The sequence below is a fragment of the Chinchilla lanigera genome, unplaced genomic scaffold, assembly GCF_000276665.1.
Source record: "Chinchilla lanigera isolate Chin_1 unplaced genomic scaffold, ChiLan1.0 scaffold00014, whole genome shotgun sequence".
Taxonomy (NCBI): domain Eukaryota; kingdom Metazoa; phylum Chordata; class Mammalia; order Rodentia; family Chinchillidae; genus Chinchilla; species Chinchilla lanigera.
The window spans coordinates 5,338,101-5,363,841 of NW_004955415.1; the positions used below are offsets into that span (position 1 = coordinate 5,338,101).

At 43.0% G+C, this 25,741-nt stretch overlaps 1 protein-coding gene across 9 annotated transcripts in view; it reads left to right on the forward strand.

The window, feature by feature from the left end:
- The window catches only part of Sh3tc2 (SH3 domain and tetratricopeptide repeats 2), a 68,406-nt gene extending 51,626 nt beyond the window's left edge, over positions 1-16,780 (forward strand). For 5 of the 9 annotated variants that reach the window (XM_013512395.1, XM_005380631.1, XM_005380630.1 and 2 more), the window contains exons 13-17: positions 10,082-10,232; positions 10,892-11,032; positions 12,138-12,288; positions 14,026-14,222; positions 15,834-16,780. In XM_013512395.1, coding sequence (XP_013367849.1) covers positions 10,082-10,232; positions 10,892-11,032; positions 12,138-12,288; positions 14,026-14,222; positions 15,834-16,025 — 832 coding nt within the window. In that variant the 3' untranslated portion in view covers positions 16,026-16,780. Of the gene's footprint in view, positions 1-10,081; positions 10,237-10,891; positions 11,033-12,137; positions 12,289-14,025; positions 14,223-15,833 lie in introns of those variants that run through there. The other 4 variants (XM_005380628.1, XR_001233271.1, XM_013512396.1 and 1 more) reach the window with 4 other exon arrangements.
- Positions 16,781-25,741: the final 8,961 nt, after the last annotated feature.

Below are 25,741 nucleotides of genomic sequence, written 5' to 3' on the forward strand. Positions count from 1 at the left end.
GCTGTAGAGAAAGCCCAGGATGCTACCAGTGTGAGTGTGAGGCCTTACTTACAACAGCGTCCAGAAGTTCTTGCAGGCGGACATTGTATTTAGCACAGAGCTAGACATGCACTTGTCTTTGGGTAGCCAGGTGTTAAATTAGTCACTGTCCACAAGCTCATGGCTCTGTGCTGACATGGCGGCTGATGATTGAGATGGAGAATGGGGAAGTTTCCCCAGGGGAGTCCCTGGCTCCTTTGCCCAGGGCTCAGGTAAGCAAGGAAAGGTGTTTGCAGCTTGGAGGTAGGCTCTGTGGTCCCTAATGACAAGGACAGTGGTCGGAATGCCAGCAGTGGAAGCTCAGATGCCTTTTGAGAACACTGACCTAAATAGTATTAGCAGAGCATAGAGCATCATGGCAGACACTCGCCAATAAGGAGCCAGATAATGGATAATGAGTTAGAATCTAGTGATTTCCAACTAAATGAAGAATGTAGGATTTTTTCTAAAATTAAATAGCTGCTTATGGTAAAACTACTAAACAAGCATTGATGATTGTAAGTTGAAAAACAAAGGCCTCCTGGCAACTTCACTTGCTCTCTACAAGTAACTATTTAAAAGTGCTACAATATTCATAAAGAAATATTTCATTGCCGTAAAGGTTCATACTGGATATGTATTTCTAAATTAAACATTAGATATCTTACACATAATATGCATATTGTTCTGTTGCTTGCTTTTTTGTTTAAAAATATCAGTATGAAATGATACTACGTTGATTCAGCATTTTATGACGCCACGGGAGCCGTTCTGATGTGTTAGGTACTGTTGCAGTAGCTGAATCCACTTGTTAGGTTAAAAAGATAAGAAGCAGTTGTTGAAAAATAGAACAGCCTGTCCTGTGTGAATGAGCATGGGGTCATTACAAGTATTCAGGCAGAGGCTGACTACTTAGGAACTTCTAAAACAGTTTCCTCAATTAAGCTGAATTTATATCTTCTTAGTAATAGCTTTAGTAAGGTATAATCATCTGCCATAAAAGTATAAGTTAGTGTTCAATATGGCATATGTTTTGGTATTTAGCATATTCCCTTAGTTGTGTACCCATCACAGTATCTAACTGCAGAAAATCATAGTGGCCATTCTTAAAAGCCCTGTACCTGTCAGCAGTTACTTCCCATTACCCATTCTCACCCCAGCCCTGGAAACCACTAATTTGCTGGGTGTTTTTATGGGTTTTCCTACTCTGGGCATTTGATATTAATAGAATCATTCAGCATCATTTCAGTATATGACTGGCTTCTTTCATTTGGTATGGCATTTTCAGGGTTTATTCATGCTGTCTATGTATTTCACTCCTTTTGGTTGCTTAACAGTATTCCATTGTATGGGTAGACCAAAGTCATTTATTCATTCCATAGTTGATTTAGTTGATAGATATTTAGGTGATTTTCATCTTGTTGCTATGATGAAAAAAATACTACTTGAAAATTTGCGAATAAGTTTTTGTGTGAAGACGTGATTTCTGTTCTCTCATATAGACATGGGTGTGTGGGTTGATTGAAATGTCATCCTGATTGGATTAAGGGATTTCTGGAGAGGTGTTGGTATCTGTCTGTATTGGAATGCTTAATCCATGTATATTTAATTAATTATAATCCATTTATATTTACTTTAATAATTTAATTATTATTAATTGGTAAGTTATGGTTTATGTAACTATTTTGGTACTTCTTTTTGTTTTCTCTTTCTGTGTCTTTCTGTGTGTGTCTGTCTCTGTCTGTCTGTCTCTCTATCTCTCTGTCTGTCTGTCTCTCTCATATGCTAGACAGTGAACCCAGGGCCTTGTGCTTGTTATGCAAATACCACTGAGCTATACCCCTATCCTTTGTTGTTTGTTCTCTATCTGGGCCACATCCTTTTCACTATTCAATTCTGTTACTGCCTTCTTTGGTGTGAAGTGGATATTTTCTAGACTACTGTTTTCGTTTCCTTGTCATTTCTCTTACTTTGTTTCCTTCGGCTGTTTTCTTGGTGTGTCCTCTGGGTTATGTCTCAACTTGTAGCAGTCTTAGGTATTTTCTGGGCACACACAGCCCTGCACATGCACATGGACTTCTCAACCCCTAGGAGTACCTGGGAGCATTTCAAGGCCCTTTATGGAGTCTCATCCTGTTTTTCCTTTTATGTTTTCTTTTGTCACCTTCTTGTTTGCTCCAAGTGTTTTCATTACTTTAGGAGAAAGCAGTATTCAAAATTGCTCTCAATGTTTTTGGACAATCACCAGGAAAAAAGGTGGTCTTCATTGAGGGAATTCTGAGTCAGGTCAAAGTTGAGTGGAGATGTTTAGACAGGTCAAATGGTGCCATCCAGGATGGTCACATAGGGGCAATTCCCTTACATGGAGCTTTGAGGGATAACAAACTCATGATGGCCCCTCCAGTGGCTGCTTGGATGCAGCTTTCCCCAGTTCCTATGATTGTGGGCTTTGGTTTACTTTTTTAATTTTTTATTTTCATTTTAAAGAGAGTAGTACATGAGAAACAAACACACAAACATAAAAATAGAACAGTAGCAGCATACCAGTATCATGAACATAAACAAATCAAAGCAAGAACATTCAAAGTGATACAAGGTCTCAAGACAAATTAATACAAATCAACAGTGGTTGTTACATTGCACATCGCTATCCTCAACTGCATTGCTCAGATTATCAGATGTAAGAATGAAAGACTGCTCAAACCATTAAAAAGAATAAGAAAATAATTCCTCAATAAAACATTAGAGATAATACAGATTTTCACTAGTGAAGATAGTAGGAGTTCACCATTGTAATTCCATTGCGTATTGTTACCTTCAAAGCAGTTGCTGGGCTTTGGTTTTTAAGGCCACTGCAGATCTGGAGCAAGCAGAGTGGCTCCAGGGTAAGTGAAAAAGCAAAGTAAAAAATCCAAAATATAAATAAATTAAAGTAAAATAAAAGAGAGATGATAGGAAACAGGGAGGCAGACTTTTGGGAAATGGGGAGGGAGATCATGGGAAGGGGTAAGGAGGAACATAAGGAAGGGAATTAAAAGGTTCAAAAATGATTAACATATATGCATGTAGCAATTTCCCCAGGACGAAGGTAACTATTATGTATTGCATATGTACACTAAAAAAACAAAAACAGAAAAGCAACAAAGCTCACATTCTAAAGTAGACTCAGCCATTACAAAACAATAAATAAACACTTCTTGGATTGTTGCATATCCTCAGTTAATTTTTAAAGTTCAGAAAGTTTTGTTTTGATAATTTTTTGCTAGTGTTTTCTGCTTCTGTAGAGGAGGGATCTTTTGGAGATCTGTACCCAGCTTTCCATAAACTAACCTAAATTAGAATCTTTTAATTTTAAAATTCAATAATTCTAACTTCTATGATTCTTATTGGTATCATTGGAGGAAATAAACCTTCACTTTCGTGCTTTACCACCATGTGAGTGATGGTAAGAGGAAGGTTAGAGAGTGTTTCAGGTGTCAGAGCAAACTCCTGCAGACAAAAGGTCGTGATCCTATTTCCTGCCAAATGGCCATTTCATCAAAGAGAACATGTTGTAATGTTATGTTTATTTAGAATGAATAACTTAACTACTTCTATAGACTTCTCAGAAAAAAAACCCACAAAACAAAACAAAACAAAATAAAAAAAAGATCAGCTAACAAAGATGGAGAAACAGGTGTTTCCATATACTTGGGTGTGGTTACTATAATTTTCTTCCTGAATTTCCTGGTAGCCAAGGTAAAAAGGGGAGCCAGATGAAGTTCTCACTGTCTGGTAAAAGAACATAAGCAAATCTAGCTATCAGAGCGGATTGTTGCCCTGGCATTATCTAGGAGGAATTTATTAAGTTGGTCTTGGTGTAACAGGATTTCATCAATGCAACTCCCTTGAAGGGATTTCCATTCTCATAAAGCTCAAGGTCATAGCAAGCAAAGGCAGGAAGTGTTATGGCGGAAGTGGCAGGCAACTGCAGGGGCAGCCTTGGAGGGAAAGGCGAGAAAACTTCCAGCTACGGGCGTGGGAAATCTGTCAGGGAAGCACCTGGAGCATTTGAGGACAGCCATGAAGGATAAACAGAAGGGTAGGGAACAATACATGGAAAGGTAGAGGCCCATTTCAAAGACATTTTGTAGATTTTGGTGATCATTTGGAGCTGGGTAGATGAAGCCCCAAGCTTGTCACTTAGGAGGGGCTATGGAGACTGGGTAGGGTAAGGATGCTGGACCTGTACAGTGAGCATTCATAATGAAAACAATGTTTGTAACAGAAAGCTGTCAGTGAACATACATTGTTTGCTAAGCAGTGTGTAAATCTCAGGGTAGCCGTAGAAAGTCTTGCGGAAATTAGGAACTAAAGAAATCAAATACCTTGCATGATAACACTAGTAGGGATTGATACCCAGATAGTCTGGGTCTACAGTAGAATTAACAAGCTTTTCTTATATAGGTCAGATAGTAAATGTATTAGGCTTTGTGGGCCATATGGTCTGTGTTACAACTACTCCTCTCTGAAATGTACTACTGTAGCTATAAACAATACATAACTGAATGGGTGTGGCTGTATTTCAATAAAACTTTATTTATAAAAGCAAGTAGAAGGCTGTACTGTATTTGGTTCATGGGCCATTGTTTGCTAACACCTGGCCCAAGGAGCATATCCTTAAGTACTTTGTATGTACTGTGCTTGACCAGCCAGTAGTCCCCACCACAGATAAATAATATGTGCAGATGGCTGGGGGTATAGCTTGCCTGGCAAGCCTGAGGTCATGAGTTTGATTCCCAGTACAAAAAAAAAAAAAAAAGAAATAATATGTGCAGATGGCTGTATAGTGAAGCCTCATGGGATTGCGTGGATGACCATGGCTTCATTTTTCATCAAGTCTGCCCTCTGTCTACTAGAGTGTCACCTGATTATACCACTTGGTTTCAGTGCTATTAGCTTAGACCTGACTTTCCAAATTAAGGTGGGTTTTACTCTTCCATGCTGCCTTTCTGCTGATTTTAATTCTTCCTATTTGAAAGATTTTCCTCTAGAGTTTAGAAGCTGGAGGTTGTGGTGGGGAACAAATAGACGCCGACAACTTTGGCTCAACCTTTGGGTTTTTGTCTTGGGACCCTTTGCTATCCTTTTGTCCAATACCAATCATATTTTTCCTGCCTTCTGGGCGACAATGGCAGAATCTGGTTTGATATTTTTCAGTCTCTCAGTGGGAGGTGTCTCTGTTGCTCTTGTCTCTGTCTTCAGGTGATGCACACAGCCTGACACCCTGCTGTAGACCTGAGCCAGGTGGGGGGTTGAGACACTTGGAGTCTCATCCAATCACTTTAACAAACTTTCCTGAGCACTTACTACGGCCTAGGCACCATGCTAGGAATGAGTTAGTTACAGACTCTGAGCTTGCAATGTGCACAGAATTTTATAGGAAATAGACCTTATATGAAAGATCAAAGTTATCATATAAATGGTAGTAAGTTCCACAAAAGAAGTACATAATATATTTTCTAAGAAGAAGGAATGCCTTGCATGCAGAGTGTAAGAATAATGACTAATTCTTTGCATGTGAATACAATAGCAGTCTACTATTTTTTGCTTCTGGCTTTTATTCTTATCTTTATGCTTCTTGTTCCCATGGAACTGAAAAAATGCTTCAACATTTGGTCTTTCCGTACAATTAGTATCCTGATCCCTAACACTTCTGTAATCTTAAACCAGGAAACAATTGCTTTTACTTGTATCCTCATTTGATCTCAGGCTGTGATGTAAACTTCTGTACCACCTTTTAAAAATTTTATGGTCCTTAGGATAAAACCCAGGGATTCTGTACCACTGAGCTACATCTCTAACCCTTTTAAATTTTCACTTTGTGATAAGGATTTGCTAAATTGTGCAAGTAGGACTCAAATTGATGATCCTTCTGCTTCCCTCGGTGTTGGGATTACAGGTGTGCACCACCATACCTGAAGCATCCCACTTTTGCAGATGAGAAAACTTTTCTCAAGATTTAAAATCACTTATGATAACTTTAGGGCTTTAACAGTGGTAAAAGAAAGGAAACTGCCTATAGCTGGTTATGCGAGCCAGAAATTAAGCACTGTTTGAGCGTGAATGCAAACTTTTATAGTTATATACTGGTTTGAACAGGAATTATTTCTTGGTTCATGTCACTTACCTTTTCCTATTTTAGCTCATGCTAGTTGCCCAATAAATTCAGGTAATAATACTACCACCATTACTATAGACAACATAGCGGAGGGCTCAAAATAAAGCTTTAGAAATGAGCAGGAAAACTTGGGTAAGCTAAACCAGTAAAATCCACTGGCCCTCTTTATTTGCAAAATGAGCTCTGAACCCCATTGGCTTAGAGTTTTTATGGTGATTAAAGGAGTGAGTGTGCCTTGAGAATTCATGTCCCCACACCTGGCAGTGGGTCAGACCTCAGCAGTGGCTAGTTCTTACTATCAGTGGAGGCAGGGTGTTGGCCAGAGGTTAGACAGCCTCGTCCAGGTAGGGCAGGTGGCTGGAAAGTCCTGCAGAGTTGGTAAGCAGATGTCTGGGAATACAGGTGTATTAGGGTCACTTGGCTACAGGCTCATGGCTGCTATTCAGATAGGCAGGAAGAAATAAGAATTGAGCTCTAGAGACTGACTTGGAGACAAGAAGAATGAGAAAAAGAGAAGAGTAAGGACTGCAAAGGAGAGGAGATACTGTGGTATAGCAGGTATAGGAGAACCAGGAGTGCATATGACTGAGTTGATGCTGACCCACCACTGGTTCCACTCACTTCTTTTGGTTTGGAAGCCAAACCAGAGTTAGAGTCTTCAGATGGTGGCTGGAGGAATTGGGATCCTGGGCCATTCCAGGTGTAGCTTATGGCTCAGGTGGTGTTTTAGTTACATTTGTGTCATTGCTGAGACAAAACACCTGATCTGCAGAATTAAGGAAGGAAAATATTTCACAGTTTGTACAGGTTCTAGTCCATACTCAGATGGCTCCAAGGCAAAGTGGTACATGGTAGAGGGCAACAGTACCTGGTGGTGGAAGACAGCAAAAGCAGTCAGAGCAAAAGGGAGGAGTGGTAGCAAGCAAACCTCTTTCTCTCTCTTTTAATGTATGCAGGCTACCCACCCTAGGGCGTGTGTAGCACTCACACCCATAATCCCATCACTGGACCATGAATCAATCAAAAACTCTAGAAGCCAGCCCCATGACTGCATGAGGCTTTGAGAAGATATCTAGACACAAGCCAAAACAGGTGGAGAGTGACATAGCATGGTCATTGGCAGATATGAAATAATGTGTGATGAGTGATAGTAAGAAGGAATCAAGAAAACAGGAGACCATTTCCCAAGGTTAGATGCCAAAGGCACTTAGCTTTTATGAGCTCTCATGGATCAGATCTATATCTTGGTGAGAAGGAGGTGCTTTATGAAGTCCATTGCTGGCATGGAGTCTAGATGGTGCACTTTGAGTAGATAGGTATCCGTCAGTCTTGCCCTGCCTTACAGTGGGGTGTTTTTTTTGGAGAGAAATACTGATCTGTCTTCCTCAGTCAAGGAAGCCAGTTCCTAATGTGTAAATTGGTTTCTCTGTAAGAATTCAAAGTTTGCCCCCTGAATGTCTGGAGAAAAGAACTTCAGCCCAGGGACATGCCAGACAGCAGATGGTAATAAAAACACAGCAGGAAGTAGGATCAAGATGAGGTTCATGGGTTCTGTCTCCATCAGCTGTTCCAGTGAGATCCAGGAGAGCAGTGGAGGGCCGCCCTGCCAAATCTTTTAGCCCTGCACGAGATCCGAGGTTGTGGGGCAGGAAGTAGGATGGGGTCTTCTACAGTGAATGAGGCCTGTGGTTATTGTAGCTTAGCCAGGGAGGTTACTGATCACCCCAGCATTGTGTGGAGCTTCCTCAGCTCACTGCACAGTCTTGGCAGCAAATCTGACACTGTAGTGCTTGACAGAAGTCAGTGGCTACCCTGGATGTCAATATTATTTTTTCAGCACTGGAGATTAAACCCTGGTCCTGTGCATCCAGCTATATCCCCAGCCTTGTTATTCTTTATTTTGAGACAGGGTCTCACTAAGTTGTCCAAGCAGGATTTAAACTTACAATCCTTCTGTCTCAGCCTCTTGAGCCATTGAGATTACAGGCATGTGCTGCTCCATTTGGCTTGACAATAAATCTTACGTCCCGGGTGGCCAATGAGGAAGCCTTGAATTCATTCTTCCCAATTCTTATGTGGGCCCAAAGCCCGATACCTTCTCCAGAAGGCCAAAAGCCGCCTCACTACCAAATGACCAGGGCTTCATCTGTCAAAATCAATGCTTGCTTCTGTCACTTGCCAAGAAGGGGGCCTGGTGGCCAAGTTACCTGGGTGAGGTGGTGTGTAAATTCATTTTGCATTACAAAAGCAACATACATGAGGCCGTGCAGTGAGTAAAAATGTTTCTTTAGCTCATTGTTTTGGATGTTCCAGAGAGTGGTACCACCATCAGCCCAGCTCTGGTGAAGACCTCTCGGCTGATGGCATCACAGTGGTGAGAATGATGGTGAGACAGGAAGCCAGAGCAGAAGGCGAGGCCAGCATTGCTCTTTACAACAACTCCCTCCCATGGGGGTTAACTGAGGTTCCACGAAAATGGCATAATTCCCCTTCAGGGCAACTGATGCCCCCTTGACCCAGTTACCTTGGACTGAGCCCCACCTCTTAAAAGCCCTCTCTGCCTTTCAACATCACCACACCGAAGATCAAGTCTCCCATGTGTGTACTTTTGCAGAGCAAACCACATCAGAACCATAGCAGATGGTAACCACATTGGATGGTTCACATGGATGTAGTTCAAACTGATGAGTGTTTCTAGAAGGATATGTGCTTCTAGGAGGATAGGTTTGGTGCTGGGGTTCTCACACATGGGTGTGAACGAGCATAAATTGGGTGTACCTTAGAATTCAAATTTCGGGATTGCAGCCCTAATGATTCTGATGAAGGCAGTCTGAAGTGACTCTGGGAGTGTGGCTTTAAGATGTTCCCCCGGTAATGTTGATGTGGGTGGGCCATGAATCATGCTTTGGGAAATGTGGGCACTGTGGGATGAGTCTCAGGCTGGGACTCCAGAGAAGGGAGTTCCAGATTTGGGGTTCCCTTCTTGGATGTGCAACCTGAGTAAGTCACTTTCCATCTCTGAGCTTGTTCCCTTTATAAAATGAAGGAGTTGGACTAGATCAGCAAGTCTCAACCCAAGCTGTATAATGAAGTCATGGAGGAGCTTCAAAAATGCTCCCAGAGAACCCAGCACTCAGGCTCCCCAGGCATTTCAACACGTGAAGGTGAATTGCATGCTTTGACTGTGTTGTTTAAAAAGCTTCTGGGGACTAACTGCTGCCAGCCTTGAGAACTACAGTCCTGATAATGCCCACTCTCAAATTCTGAGTCTGTGCAAGGCCGCATATCTCATGTCTCATTCCCTCATTAATCCGTGTCATGAGGGAAAGGCTTTTTGCGTTTTATGATTTTCCAAACAGTTAAAGAATTTTCAAATAACTAAAGAGTAATGATCCAAGCACCAATTTTTTAAAACTTTCACCCTACTTTGATTTTTCCTTTTAGCAAAAATATCTAAACCTTTTTGATGATTAAAAGTTATCACTGTGGTCTCATCCATGGATTCACTCCATAAATATGCACTTGGTACCTACTGTGTGTTAGGCACTAGTAGGAAAAAATGTTAAAGTAAGTCTAAAGACCCAGGGACTACAGGTCAGCAATAGTGATATGCAAACTAATACTTAAATATTCATCTGTGCTTACTTTTATTATCCCATTCAGGGCTCTCAGGCAGGTACAGTCACATTCTCATTGTACACACAGTGAAAGCAAGGCACAGAGAGGTTTTGTACTTTCTCAATGTCACACCAGCAGTAGAACTGGGACTCGGCTCAGGTCTGATCTCTCTGTGTGGCCTGGGAGAAGACCGCTCCTTCCCAGCGGCTCAGCTGCCTTCCGTGCCCAGTGACCTCTCAGCCCCTTCGGTCCCTCCTACCTCACAGGCCCATGTCTGCCTGCCAGGTCCCTCAGGAGGTCTCTCACCTGCATCAAGGAGAGCCTGCGCATATTCATTGACCTGGGAGAGAGGGACAAGGCTGCGGAGGCCTGGCTTGCGGCAGGAAGGCTCCACTACCTCCTGCAGGAAGACGAGCTGGTGGAGCTCTACTTCCAGGTTGGTAAGGATCTGCTGACTCGGGCTGTTTAGGAGGCAGCTGCACCCTCCAAATTGACTGGCTGGAACCAGAATGGAGTGATGCCCATGCCAAGAGGTTGTGGGACTAAGGGGTGTTAGGTTGGAGGACACTAGCACATGTCTGTCACTTACCGTTGGTGTGACCTTGGAGAAGTTCCATATCCCTTCGGAGCCTCACTGTCTCCATCTGGAAAGAGCAGGTGTTGGATTAGATCCCACTTTCAGTCATTTACACATTAAGTTCCTGGCTTTGCTATATCCAGGCCTTCTCTACTGTTATCTACTTCTTTTTCATTGACTCAACTTCACATCAGTGAAGTTTTTAACATTCAACTCTACTTTAAATAATGCTGTCTGAAATCACTGGTTTGAGGCATCAGTGATCTTTTTTCCTAAAGTACATTAAATGCTTAACTATTAAAACATAAGGTGCTTAAGTACTGTTAAAAATCACTTCTAGAATCACCAAATCACTCACACCGTGATAGGGAAACACTAGATAGAGAATCCCTGGGTCTTCCCATCACCCTGTACATGTGCAGACCAGTTGGTGATGTTGGGGACTTCACAGAATTGAACAGGTGGGTCTGGATCTTACTTTGGTCCATCCTGGAGGCCCTCCTCCCTGCCTTTGACAGCTGTCTCTGTCTACCCAGGCAGCCATCCAGGCAGCCTTGAAGTTAGAGGAGCCCTCCTTGGCTCTCAAACTCTACGAAGAAGCAGGTGATGTGTTCTTCAACGGGACCCGCCACAGGCATCGCGCGGTGGAGTATTACCGGGTAAGTCCCGGCCTATGCGGTAGGCTGAGCTCCACTGTGACACAGATGCGGACAGGCTCACCCTAGAGCTCAGCCTTACTCCCTTTCCCCGTTTCTTGTTGGTATTTCTTTTTCTTCCCTTCCTTGTCCCATGCTAATGTACTCACCTTGTGTTCTGGGAAGGATCTGATAGACTCCCTCATTCTCAGGCTTGTATATTATCCTTCTTGGGACAGTACACCATGGTCACTAAACCTCTTGGGTGCGTGGTACTTTTTTATATCATACTTCAGTGCTTAGCAGTCCTCCCCACTTACGATTGGTGTCATAGTGGAATATTTTAAAGAATTTATCAAAATGTATTTTAAAAGGTATAATACCAGCTCATCAAAACTATGAGTTCACAGATATTATTGCAAAGGATGTGGCAAAAATAATTGATTTAAAGAATAACGCTGATTGAATAAGTGTCCACGTATTCAGCAGATACATCAATGTATCACTGACTGAAGTTTGGGAAACCTCATCTTATTTGACCGTAAAATTTTATTCATCTGGATGTTTATTCCTTTGTTCAGTTTTAAAATTTATCTATTAAACATTATCAGGCACCCAGCATGTGCCAGGTACTGAGCTAGAGGTTAGGAAGATAAGAAACACATTCCTGACTATGGAGGTGCTTATTTTCATATACATTTTGTAAATAAGAAAACTGATGCTCAAGAGTTGAAGTGACCTGCCTAAACTTTCACTATAATAAAAATAACAGAAGTGACCATTTATTGAGCACTGCCACACACTGTATGCATACTCATAGGAATGTTGCACAGAACAACACTGTGGGCATGGAGGGACCACATGGCTGAGAGGTGAGTTACTTCCCAGGTGGTCTTAGGAAAAGTAACCTCCCTATCCTGCCTCAGTTGTCCCAGATTTAGGAAGCCTGATGATCTCTAGTTCTTCAGTCTCCAAAACTTAGGCAAAGAGCCAAGAGCAAGGAGCAGGAGAGCAAATTGAGAAAAGGCATTGCTTGGAAACATGGCGGCTACCCCCAACCCTGCCAGGAAGGGAGGAGCCTCTGGGTGTGGCCGTTGCCATAGGCTAAGGCTCCTGTGCTGTGACCTAGGCTGGGGCTGTTCCTTTAGCAAGGAGGATGAAGGCACTCAGAACCGAGCTTCGGATTTTCAGCAAGCTGACAGAGCTGCAGATCAGCCTCGAGGGCTATGAGAAGGCTCTGGAGTTTGCCACGCTTGCTGCCCGGCTGAGCACCATCACAGGTAGGTGGTCCTAGCTGTCAGCTATGCTGTTAGGAGGGGCAAACCCTACTCAAAAATAGATAACACAGCAGTTTGAAGTGCTCTGCATTCAGACTTTGTGGGTTCCAATCCCAGACCCAAATGTCAGGGAGAACTTAGGTAAATTACTTAACTTCCATAAGCCTCAAGTTTGTCATGAGCAAATCAGGTTTAACAACAGTGCCCACCTCATGCAGTTGTTTTGAAGACCAGTGGTTGTCCACATAAACGCCACAGCACAGTGCTAGACATGTAAGTCCTTGCTCACATAGAAACTGTAACCTGTGCCATACTAATTATTAATATGACAGTGGTCATTATTCCCTCAGTTCTTTTATCCTATGCAAAGGCAGCACTCTTGTTACATAAGCACTTTGCCCTTGGCTTTTAATTGGTTGATTGTTAGCCAAAAGAACATTTTCCCATGAAATAAAAATGTAAATGAAGGTCAGGTCCCTATTAGCATAACTTACAACATAGTTGGAATAGATTGCATTTACAGCAAAAGCAATGGGAAATGATCTAAATCATCAAAGCGGAGGAAAGGCAGAATAAAAAAGATTAAAAAAAAATCTCTGTTCTTGCCTTGGTGCTGAGGAAAAGCAGGTGTGTTTAGAGAAGGCTTGGTTACATGTAAGAGTAAATCAAATCTTTTGCAATGGCTCTAGAAGGGACTTCTGGCTATTTTCAAGGGTATCTAATGCGGATAGTACTGGACTTTATTTTGGCTAATTGCACTTGCAAGCTCTTTCTCTTTCTTTCCTACTTTTTACTTTACCGTGCAAACCCTCATCTGAGGGACAGTCTGCTAATCTCAGGAAAGACCTTCAGGGCCTAGTCCTCCTGGGAGGTGAAAGGACCCTGTATTCATCCTTTATACATGAGCTTCTCTGTGATTGGATGTTTCTGTCAGAGAGTTTTCTCTCCTTTGGACTTCCTCTTTTAATTTTGGCCTTCTGTTCTTTGAAGCTTAAAGGTGATATTTTTAGATGACATCCCACAGCCACCTTGCACATATTCCAAGATATGCTTGTAAACTTTTTTCCTCATAAGAGATCAGATTGTATTACAGTACTTAATCAGTTATTAGAACAATAAGCCCACCAAAACCCCAAACAGCAAGTCAGACACCCATTAGAAACCAAAGTTTCAAAGCCTGGTTTAAAAATGAATGGGTCTGGGTAGCATATGTCAAACAGAGTTGGTAAAGGAGCTAGGGTGACAGCCTAAGGGCCTTCTGAAGACAGACTTTCATGTTGAGAAGACACTTGTTATATACAGAGCTATTCCTTGTAGGGAATTCTCAGTTGCTGATTCAAGCTAGTCTTGTCACCAAGCCCCAGCACAGGGATTAGAAGTAACTGTGTTCCACAATCCCGAATTCCAGTGTTATCTACAATAGCAGAACATGTTCTTCAGGGATGATTGACCAGGACACGTAGACACTACTTAGTTATTCACAGTGAGCCCTAAGTTTTGTTTTGTAGGACTGTTTACAGGTGAAAATTCCACTTGTTTGTTTGTGGGATTATTGAGGAATATTGGTCCTAGGAGAACACAGCCTCACGAGGACAGGACCCTCTGCTGGGTTGTTTCCTGTGCTCCAAGCAAGGTCTCTGACATGTAGCAGACTTTCAGACAATTTTATGAAATGAATGTGTGAATGAATGATGCAAAGTGCTGGCCACAAGGTATCTCTCTCAACCTTCCAATTCCTAGGAGATCAGAGGCAGAAGCTGGTGGCCTTTCACCGCCTGGCTACAGTGTACTACTCACTGCATATGTACGAGATGGCTGAGGACTGCTACCTGAAGGCTCTTTCCCTTTGCCCACCATGGCTGCAGAGTCCCAAGGAGGCGTTGTACTATGCGAAGGTGTATTATCGCCTAGGCAGAGTCACCTTCTACCAGCTGAAGGTAAGAGCCAGACCTCCAGGGTTGTGTGAGAGCAGCTGCCTAGCCATGTGTTCTACTGACCTAGGCGGTGGCAGTGAGAATGTGATGGGGATAGAGTTGAGAGGACCAGAGGGCCAGGATGAGGAGTCTTGGTTCACAGGGTGGGAAAAGGCTCCACAGGGGACACTATGGCTCTTTCCACTAAGCATCCTTGGAGACTTCAAAGATTCTCCCATGTCTGCTGAGAACACAGCTCACAGTTCTTTGTTTTCACCCTGCTGTAACTCCTGTAGCTGCATTATCTATCAGCTACTCTGGGGACATTGCCTAGGGCCTATGAATTCCTTGAGAGGCTACAAAAATGTCATTCCCTTCCTAGTGCTTCCCAAAAGAACTATAAGCTCCAGAATCAAAATCAAAATGAGTACTTGATTGTATATCCATAAGATGTTATAGGTCAACTGTTGCTCATTTCATATAAAGTTCCATAAACCTATATTTCATGAGGCACACTGGTGCATATCAGTATTTTTGTGATAAAGTGTGGAACCTTTGCATGTAAGTATGCTTAGGTCCTGAGAAGGCTGTAGCTCTGACTTTCTTGTTTGCTAGGATGTGGTTGTCTAGAACTCATTTTTCAGTACCTTCTAGAAGCTGTGTTGGTTGACTTCAGTTCTATGTTACAATTCTAACTTTAGAACAGCGTCCCTAAGTTTGCCTCCCCTTTACCATGGGTCCCTGTCCTTCCCAGCACAACCCTTCCTTTCTGAGTACAGTGACTTCGGAGTCTCGCCCATGTTTGAGCCCCAGGGGAGCCTCAGGGCAGTTGTACTGTTCTTTTTTTACTGGCTAGACTTTGTATCTGGCCTGAATTAATTATTGACTTAAGAAGGTTAATGAGAACCAGACCTTTTTTTTGAGTCTCACCCAAAAGAGCATCTGTTTCTCATCCCTGGCATGTAGAGAGGGATGGGGGAGGTGTAGGATCCCTGGGCCATCTTGCCGCAGCCCCACAGATTCCAGGAAGAGGTTCATGGCTGCAGTGTACGTGGTCCAACTGCATTAGCCAAGGATTCTAGTGACTGCAAAGGAAGAACAACTCCAACAACCGTAAGCAGAGTAGGCGGCTCATTGACTCCAATACCTGGGAAGCTGAGGTATAGGTTTTGTTTTAGGTAGTCTTGGGTCATGGTGCTGCAACATCATTATGAATTTCCCCACCATCCTCTGTATCTTTTGGCCCTGTATGTTTATATTTGTCTGTGTTCCTTGGCCTCCTCACCTCTAGCCCCCAGGAAGCTTACGCCACATCCGAAAGGATGAGGGACCATTTTCCCTGCTGGGTCACACTGAAGAGTCTTGGCACATGATGATAGGTCAGGTTTGGGTCATACACATCCCTGAAACACTGTGTCTAGGGCAGTGATGTGTCCTGATTGACCAAGCTTGGCTAAGATGCTACCTCAGAGTGATGCTGTGTGGTGGGTGGGACAGGAGTTCCCCTGATGAACCAGAACGTGGGGCTGGGAATGTGAGGCAGACAGAAGCTAAGCTTCGCAGCAGCGCCTCCCAGGCTATCCTGCAAGTGTTTGCTAACATTGTCTCTTTCTCTGCCCTCCTATATGGGGTTAGGATGCTCACGATGCCATGGAGTACTTCTTGCTGGCCCTGGCGGCAGCGGTCCTGCTGGATGATGAGGAACTGCAGGACACCATTAGGAGCAGGCTGGACAATATTTGTCAGAGCCCTCTGTGGCACAGAAGTCCCCTGGGGTGCTCCTCAGAGCGGGCGCGGTGGCTGAGCATTGGGGGCCTGGCCCTCTGAGGGGTGCCAGCCCACCGCTGACCGTTTGCCGTGCCTGGATGCTGCCTCCATGCCTAGGATACTGAGGGGGAGGCTCTGAGTTCTCTCCTGGCCCAGCCTGCTCATTCTGTCAGGAGAAGAAAGAAGTCCAGAGGGAGAGGTGCTCATCCTGGGCCACAGAAGGAGCTGAAGGTGGAGCCACAGTGGGCCGTCCTGGCTCCAGGCCTTGTCTCCAGGTATCTGTGGCCTTTCCAAACAAACAGCCTAAGAAATGCACTTTCTCCATGTGTAGTTCTGGAGAAAATGAGAAAACCTTACCGCCTCCCCCAGAATCTTTCTTTCTTCTCCCAGTGAGGAAATCAGGCGCTACGCTCTGAAAGGCAGGCAGATAGGTTTGTGCCCCTCACCCATTTTCTCAGGGAAAGATCCTACCACTTGTCAAGAGAAGAACCCACAGTTTCTTTTTCCAAAACCAAAGGAGGTGCCGCTCCTCACCCTCATGGGGCCTGATGGGAGAGAATTCACCATGCTCCTAGCTAACAAGACACAACCTCAGGATGGCCAGGGAGTGCACACAGGGCACGAGGCTGGTGCAGACCACGATTCACGTCTCCATCCTGACCCTGGCTGTGCTCTCACATGACCTCCCATAAACTCCAGTGAAGGAGTCCAAAGCTTGTCAAGGACCAAAGCTTGAAATGGAGTGTTAAGCACGTTATGATATAAATTACTTGTAAATACTGTACAACATTAAATATTGACCAATGACATCTGCACACAGATTCTGTCTCCTTTATGTTGGGGACAAATGACATCAGAGACTTGAAGGATGGGTTACATACCAAGATGTCCTACTGGTTTCAGTTTAGCTCCTTTATAAAGCATCTCTTTTAGTAATCTATCACTGTATGACACAGGGGATAGCTTGTACAACAGTTATTTATTATCTCACAGTTTCTTTGGGGCAGGAATCCAAGTGTGACTTAACAGAGCCACCTGGCTCAGGTTAGTTCACACGGCTTCAGTCAAGGTGGCAGCAAGTTCAGTGAGAGAAGGATTTGTGACCCACAGATCACATACCTGTTGGCAGGAGTCAGTTCTTTGGTGGCTATTGGCCGCCACGCAGGCCTTTCCATTGGACTGCTCCAATGTGGCTGCTCACTTTCCCAGAGTGAGCAAGGGAGCAAAGCAAGAGGGAGACAGGAAACAGCCACTGTCTTTGCATAATCAGATGCCAGAAGTGACAGACCCTTAGCTTTAACTATTCTGTTAAATATAAGTGAGTCACTAGGGCCAGCCTGAACAAAAGGACATGAACACCAGGAGATGGGGATCATTCCTGGCGTTACCTACCATTGCATGAATCTTTTGGGAATGGTATCAAGAATTCTCAGGAGCAACAACTCACCTGCGAGACTGTTTGAAATGCAAGTTCTTGAGCTGTGCCTAAGATCTCTGAATTGGAATCTTTGCACCCCAGAGCCCTAATTCTGGCAAGCTCCTAAGTGAATCTAAACAGAATTTGAAGAGCACTGCTCTACAACAGGGTTTCTCTGGTAGTTTGCCCAAGAATTACCTGGGAAAACTTGTTGAACATGAACTTTTGGGTTCTTGCTGCTAATGATTCTGGCTCAGTAGGTCAAGGGTATACCCCAGGAGCACGCATGTTTCATGAAAGCATTCACTCTTGCTCTGAATAGTGTGCACACATATGAAACAGGCTGTCCTCTCCACCTGATGCCCACCAGCTTAGATTTGACTGTCAGATCATCTCTTCTCCATTTCTAGCTTTTTGGGCCTACCAGGTGTTGTTTGTGTGGCAGGGTGGGGAGGAGGGGTACACTGAGTCACGGGCATCTTCTAGTCACCAAGGTTAGCTGCACATCAGCTCTTCTCCTCTCTTAGGGGTGTGGTTGGCAAGTGCTTTTCACTCTAGAAAGTATTCTTTCCCGGGGCTGGGGATTTAGCTCAGTGGCAAAAGCGCCTGCCTGGCAAGTGCAAGGTCGTGAGTTCGGTTCCTGGTACCAGAGAAAAACCAAAAAAAAAAAAAAAGAAAGTATTCTTTCCCAGGAAGGAAATGAAACCATTTTACCCACTGCTATGTAAAATAGATGCAGTTTCATTCCCACCACAAGCTACAAAATCCCCAAGCCGGGAGGAATGTTGTGGTTGATGCTAGCCAGTTTAATCTCCCATGTAGAGTCCTTTCAACAACATTCCTTGCCGATGGTCAGGGGCACATGCATTCCAGGACAGTTACACATCTTATATTTGAAGAAGGCTTGCTTGGCCTTGGAACCCATGCCATGAGCCATGCCTCATCTCACTCGGGTTACAGATTGTCTCCCTTTTCACAGTAACTGATCATTGTCCTCTGGCCAGTTTTGACATTTGCTGTTACCCTGAAAGTGTGATTCCCAGGACTGCACCAAGCTGTTGATATTGGCTAGTATGTGGGGGGGTAAGGAGTGCAGAGAAATGTCACTGTAATGAATGTAATTTAATGGTGCATCTGTACTTTGTGTTAAGGCTTTGCTTCTCTCCAGCATCCACAGCTTAACCTTGGCTCACACTGAGCTTGGTAATCACTTGAAGTTTCTATGTCTTCTCACATGAACTTTCTGTTTGCTTAGATCTTTCTTGATTGCTGCAAGCAAACACCTACATATACACATACATACACATATACACATACACACATGTGCACTCATGTACATGGACAGACATGTGAAGGGCAATGTTTCTATCCATTTTATATTTTATTGGAAGTTTTGGTCAGAATTTTCTAAGTCTGTGCATTTTGATATAAAGTATGGTAAATTTGTCTCTAACTAGGTCAGATATAGATGTTCAAGATGCTCAAACAAGGGTAAGACTATTTTAGATGAGCAAAGTATTATACTATATAATTGCACTTGCTACACCCTATATGTAAATTGCTTGTTACAGTAGCCTTTAAAAGTGTTTGAAAAGCTCATGTAAGAAACTTGGGCTAACTATTCTTCATGGACGTGTGTTGATGCTGTTTTTTTCCTCATAATCCACACAGAGTGAAGTGATGATTGGATTGGTTCTCCATTTAAGCAGGTTTTATTATCTCTATATCATAGCCAAAGAGGAATTGGTTATCCTATTTATTTTAATGTTCTTCACAAAATTTCCATGTGCTGCTTGCCCCCTAGTTACTTGTGTCTAATCTTTTTTTCTTTTTGTTTTGTTTTGTTTTTTTCTGGTACTGAGGATTGAACTCACGACCTTGCGCTTGCTGGGCAGGCACTGTGCTGCTGAGCTGAATCCCCAGCCCCCTTGTGTCTAATCTAAATGAAGAATGAGGATGACTGATGTGGTGGAACACACCTGTAAGTCCAGCACTCTGGGAAGCTGAGGCTGGAGGATCACAAGTTGGAGTCCAGCCTGGGCAGCTGTCTCAAAATTAAAAAAGTGGGGCTGGGGATGTAGCTAGTGCAACAGCCCCAGTAACACAAAAACAAAACAAAACAAAACAAAACAAATAAAAACAAGAACAAAACAAAAACCCAAGAGCAGAATTGCAGCAGTGTGGAAAATCCTATGTGTTTTCAGCATTCAAGAGCATGACCTCCCTGACCACTACTGTTAACATTCTGAAATCTTAATGCTGCTTTTATCTTCTTCTTACTTGCTTTTCTATTAGTTTAGGGTATATTTTATTTTGTATGCATTTATTCATGTAACTCATTTGATAGAAGTTTATTTGGAAAGGGAAGATGCAGGGGAGAAGTGTCAGAATAGGGTTAGGTAGTGGATCACCAGGGGGTGGGAAATCTGGATTTTGATGGCAAATCGCAAGTGACTTTGGGCATATCATTTGACCCCTCTGCACCTTAGATCACTGATCTCTAAGAGAAGTTCACCATTAGGTTTCTTTACTGCAGTGCTATTCACACACTGCATGACTAGGACAAGAGATGGCATCTGGGAGATGAAATTGTATCTTCTTGCTCCCCAATTTTATTCTTGTCTGTTTACAGGTGAGTAAACTGAAAAAGAGGAAAGTAACCCCCACCCCAGCTGCATAGATACTTAGTGGCAAACACAGCAATACTCCAAGCCTGATGACCTAGTTCAGAGCTAGCTTCACGTCTGCACAGTGCATGTATCTGTGCATGCATTTGTCACCATGGCACTACTCAAAGAGCCTTTTGCCAAAGTTTTAAAAAAATGGGTTTACTTCCTTATTCATACAAATTCACTTTATAAAGGAGGACTGGTCCATATATAAGAGAAAACTTGTATTGTTTTCCATAAATGAAATTTCACAAATAATGGAGACAAAACACGGCACTCATTTCAAGCAAGTTCCTGTTACTTAGGGAAGCACACAGCCCCGGCCTGGTCTGGTGTTGTTTGGAAACAAGTTCACAAGTAGGAGGGTGCAGAAGACAGACTGGCACCATTGCTTTTTATTTTGAATAGCTGGAGAAGTGGAGAAAGCAGCAAGAGGACTGACCTCCTCACCAGGACAGTCATCCAAGCTGTGTCGGGGTGCATCTCTCCATTTCAAGGAGTGGGGATCCAGTTGGCTGAGAGGGGCAAGCGATGTATTATGTAATATGATCCAGGATCAGAAACCTTGTGATAAGGGTCAATTACAGGATGTTGGAGGGACTGAGAGGAGGGGCTTTATCAGTCACAGGAGCAGGGGCATTAGAGAGCACTTCCTGGAGGAAGCCATGCCTGAGCTGCATCCTGAATAGAAATACCTACTTGTAACTGCAGGCTGGTGTTTTGGCAGAGACAAGGGTGTGTCAAGCAAAGGTCCAGAGGTGGGAGAAGGCTTGATGAGTGTACTGAGGCTGGAGCAGATCAGGGTGGAAGGTAAGGTTAGTGAGAGGGGAGGTTGGAGAAGTGGGTGGAGACAGACCTAGAGGTCCAGATGTCCCAGACATCCATGAGGGTGAGGGTGAGGGTGAGCTATAGTAGGAAGGTTATAAGCACTTGGAAGACATGATGGTATTTAGAATGATGATTCTGGAAGCAACACAAGAATGGATTACAAGGCAGCAGAAGGGAAGAGGCCCCTGGCTAGGGAGTGCATACTGCAGCCACTTTCTCTGTTGGTGTTTTTTTCTGATCCAGGATCCAGGCTAGCATATTGCGTTGCATTTAATTGTCACATTTCCCTAACAAGCCCAGGTCTGTGGCATTCTCACAGCCTTTTCTTGCCTACTAAGACCTTCAAAGTTTTGACCTCCTTTTATTTTGACATTGAACTGTACAGACAATGGGCAGAGGAGAAAGAAATTCAAGGAAATGGGCTCTGCATTTACCCAGGTGGTTGCAAGGAAGTGGGTTTTTCTACCGGGCATAGCTAGGTTAGAATCTGCTTCTGTATAGCTGTGCAGTCTTCAGCAAATGAATTAGCTTCTCTGAGCCAAGTGCCTTCAAAACTATGTCAGCACCTGTAAAAGGAACAAGTACAGACAGTGCCTGGCACAAAAGGTAAACATGAGATGATCTGATAAAGATTTTGTTTACCTTCTTTATCTTGTAAACAAGGAAACGGTTGAAGTAGATCTATCTTTGGGGACAGTCCTTTACCCAAGGAAGAAAGGACTCAAAAACAAATGAGGCTATTTTCAAAGGGAGTTAATAAAGTAGTTTACGTTCTAAAATAATGCTTACCATGTCCCCACCCATCAGTTTATTTTAAAGCTAGTTTTAAATTTGTTTTTCATATTAGCTTTTATGTGGTACTTTGCAATCCATCATGTTTTATTTTTTTTTTTTAGGCACAAACTTTGATGTTAAGGAATGCAGCCAATGCACTAGCCGATGCTGGGGCTCTGGTCCTGCTTTCAGGGACATGCAGGTCTGCAGCAGGTTCCACTGAGGGAGCGGAGCAAATGACTGTGTCTCTTAGCCTCAGTGATTCCTCTCCTGGACTTTTAAGTGAGATAACGTGGGGTGATGGCTTGGTGTGAGCACTCCTTTCATGGTAGTGGTCACGGGATCGGGGACCCTCACTCCGGTGGCGGTGTTAGGCTCCTCCGTGTGCCTGGATTTAACCTGGACAGTTTTCCTTGTTGGGCAGGACAGAATGTCTTTCCCAGTGTGTCCCACCCTGCTTCTTAACCCCAGTCAGCATGTTCGAACTCCAGATGCTGCACAAGGGCTGCTGGAAGTCCCAGCTTTGAGACCTCGCAGGGAGCTCATTCCTGGGAGGGGTGTCTCCTGCCAAGAGAAGCAGAGGCAGGTGCTGGCTTGCGGGTGGAGCTCTGCCCAGCAGTGATGGTCCGGGTGGGGCCAACAATAATATGTGAGGCTGAGACTTCACAAGGTGGCTCAGTTTAGTTCCTCGGGAGAGATAGGCAGACCGGTGGGAGCGGATGACACTGTGCTCCAGAGCTGTTTGAAAGCCAGTTCCCACTTCAGGGCACGCCCCTGTCTCTCTCCAGGGCATCAAGGTAGAGCAAAGGCTGAGCTCCTCCCAGGCGAGCGTCCAGATGGACAGGTTTGGGGAGGACGGTTGAGGTCGGTGGCCTGGGTGAGCTGAAGACAGGCTCATCTGTTGTCCCTTGTTGGGAAATCAAGAGCTCCAGCAGGGGGCGGTAACGTCTTTCTTGAACAGTACATACACCCATTTCTATATTGCCAGCTTGCCCTTAGCCTACAACAGCAGCTTCAGACTTTATTTTACAGTGACTCAGAGTGAGAAAGACAATTTATGTTGTATTCTGGCACACTTACACATGAAGATACATGTATGTTCGACAAACACCATTTATTGCTTACAACATAAAATGTACTCTGACCCATTCATTTAAAATTTATTTTTTATTTTTTATTTTAAAGAAAAGAAAAATAAACAATAAAAAGAACGGTATAAAATTTCAAAGCAAGATTGTAGGTGAGTAGCAACGGTTAGTACACTGCATATTGTTATCTTCAAAGTAGTTGTTCATATTACAAAATATAGGCATGAAAAATTGATCAAATGATATAGGCATCAACCTTTCTTTTCAATGAGCTAATAGCAATTAGTAGTATAGCTATCTTAACTATCTTGTGTGTATATTCATATATATGTATATATATATATTTTTTATTTTTTTGTTTATCTATTTTTCCTTTTCCCTTCCTTCTCTTCTCCTTTTCCCAGTCCCAGTTTCTCTTTCCTTTTCAGCATTTTCTTCCCATTTCATATTATCTATTGTACATTTTGAGTCTTATTTACTCTTTCAGTTTCTTACACTAGGAGACAATATAATTACACATGTGAGACTGATTTATTTCACTTATGAGTATGGACCCAAGTTTCATCCATTTCCTTAAAAATGTCTCAAATTTATCCTTTATAGCTCAGTAGTACTCCATTGTATAAAAACACCACATCTTTTTCTTATCCATTCCTTGGTTGATGGGCATTTGGGTTGTTTTCAAGGTTTTGCTATGATAAACCGTGCTGCTCTAAACATGGTGGCACATATATTGCTGTGGTGTGATGTTTTTAATTCTTCTAGGAAAATACCCAGAAGGGGAATAGATGTGTTAAATGGGACGTCTACTCCTAGTTTTTTGGGAATCTCCAGATTGATTTCCAAAGTGGTTGCACCAGTCTACATTCCCACCAACAGTGGAGAAGGGTCCCTTTTTCCCCACAGCCCCTCCAGCATTTGTTGTTGGTCAATTTCTGGATGATAGCCATTCTTTCTGGGGTGAGATGGAATCTCAGTGTTATTTTTAAAAACGCCCTATTCTAGTTTAAAAATAACAGTGTAACTCACAAAATGGATTTCTCCTTCCTTAATGTGATGTTTGAAAAGTGATGCCCTAAAGAGAGGTCTCTGAAAAAGTGCAGGGAAGCTCTGATTTTTGTTCTTTCTTCTTTATCATCCGATTGACTTTTTGAGACCAGAGAATATGTGCATCTCAGAATAAATAATTGTTGACCTTGAATGCATGCTGTGCATAAGTCTTATGCAAAACCTTTGTGAGATGCTCTCATGTCACATAACAATGTTTGAGGCAGATAATATCAGTTTTAGTTACTTTGAGGTTTGAAAAATGGAGGTGGTTTGTCCAAATCCAGCTCAGTAAGTGGTCAAGGTGAGATTTGAACCCATGTCTGTCTGTCCGATGCTGGAATCACAGCCCAGAACCTTTATAGTATATTGTATAAGTATGATGGGGATATGTCTCTGGGAAAGACTCTACCCCTCATATCATCATGAATAGAAGCTAGATTAAAACTTGTTTTAGTGCCGTGCAACATTGGGCTGAGATCAATGTTTTTTTTTTTTTTTCTGCTGGGTCAAAAATTGATGACTCCAGAACAGAGCTGGGGAGACCAAATGTTTCAGATCTTGAAGAAAGGAATTATAGCCAAGCACAGTCAGGTAACTCAGGCTATTTTCCCAAATGGAAAAATGGAAGGAGGAACCAAAATGTTATAATAGCAAAGTAGACGAAAGTGTGAATACAGTGTAAGTGAGATATTAAGAGAATTCTAGGTGAGGAGTAGGGTTAGTGAAGTGGCAGGGAGTGCAGAGGCATTAGTAGAAGATAGGGACTGCGAGGGTGGAGGCCAGGTGCAGCCTCTGCTCATGGGATCTACAGCTTGAGTGTGGCCCCAGAAAGGAGATCACACACATGAGAAAATAACCTGCTTCTAAGGGAAATGCAGTTGGGGACATTCTCCTTGTCCAAACATGCCTTATGAAATAAATAGCCTGGGAGAAGCCCAGACACATGTTGAGACTCTAATTCTTACACATAAATAGTGGGAGAAGCAGTTTTTCATTCACTCAGTGTGTTTGGGAATGTTGGATTGTCCATTTTCTTAATCTTCTATTTTGTTTCGATTTGAGATTGCAAACTCCTACTGTCATTCATCCAAAGGATTTTTAAAATAAGCACTCTCTTCAGTCATTTTAATCTTTCAGATCTAGAGCACCATATCTATATTAATAAATGTGACTCTCAATTCTTTTGCCTTTGCCTTTCTTGCATGGCTCACATGTGAAGATGAATATTTTGTTCCTTAACTTTCTTAGAAATTGAGAACTTTTGATGGTTGCTCATCTGGGGATCTATTGAACATCTGCCTCACGGAGATGCCTTGGGAATGCCTCTGAATTCTCCCAATATTGTCCCATCTGCTTTCCTCCTTTGGGGAGCAGCGCAGACCAGGCCACCAGAACAGCTGCATGGTGATTCTGGGAACCAAATAACTCATTATTCATCAAGCAGAACAGAGCTCCTTCTTTGTCATAGAGAATGCGGATTTGGGATGCTGGTGGGTGCAGGGAAAGATAGCCAAACTAAAAATGACTTGGAAGATTTACATTTTGGGTTATTTCAAAGTCCTAAGGCTTATACAGGTTGACATCCTGCCCCTCTTAAAAGTTCTGTGCCTAGTTCTCTCTTTCCAGTTGTATGTTTCTTTCCTAACGTCCTTAAATTAGGTTTTGCTTTTTTGCATCTGCTTATAGATCCTTATACATTTCTTTGAGGATACTTATCATAACTGTAATTCAAATTATTGTTTCTATGGCTTAGTTTTTTTTGTTTCTACCTGTACTGGAAGGGTCAAAGTCGTCACTGCTGTGTTCCCAGAGCCAAGACAGACTCTTATCAAAGATTTGTGGTGCTAGAGAATAAAATATGAACAAATGAAACTTTATGTTCATGTTTTGATCCTTTCTTATCATTTACGAGAGGGAGAAATTATTAAAAACATAATGCACCTGCTTATT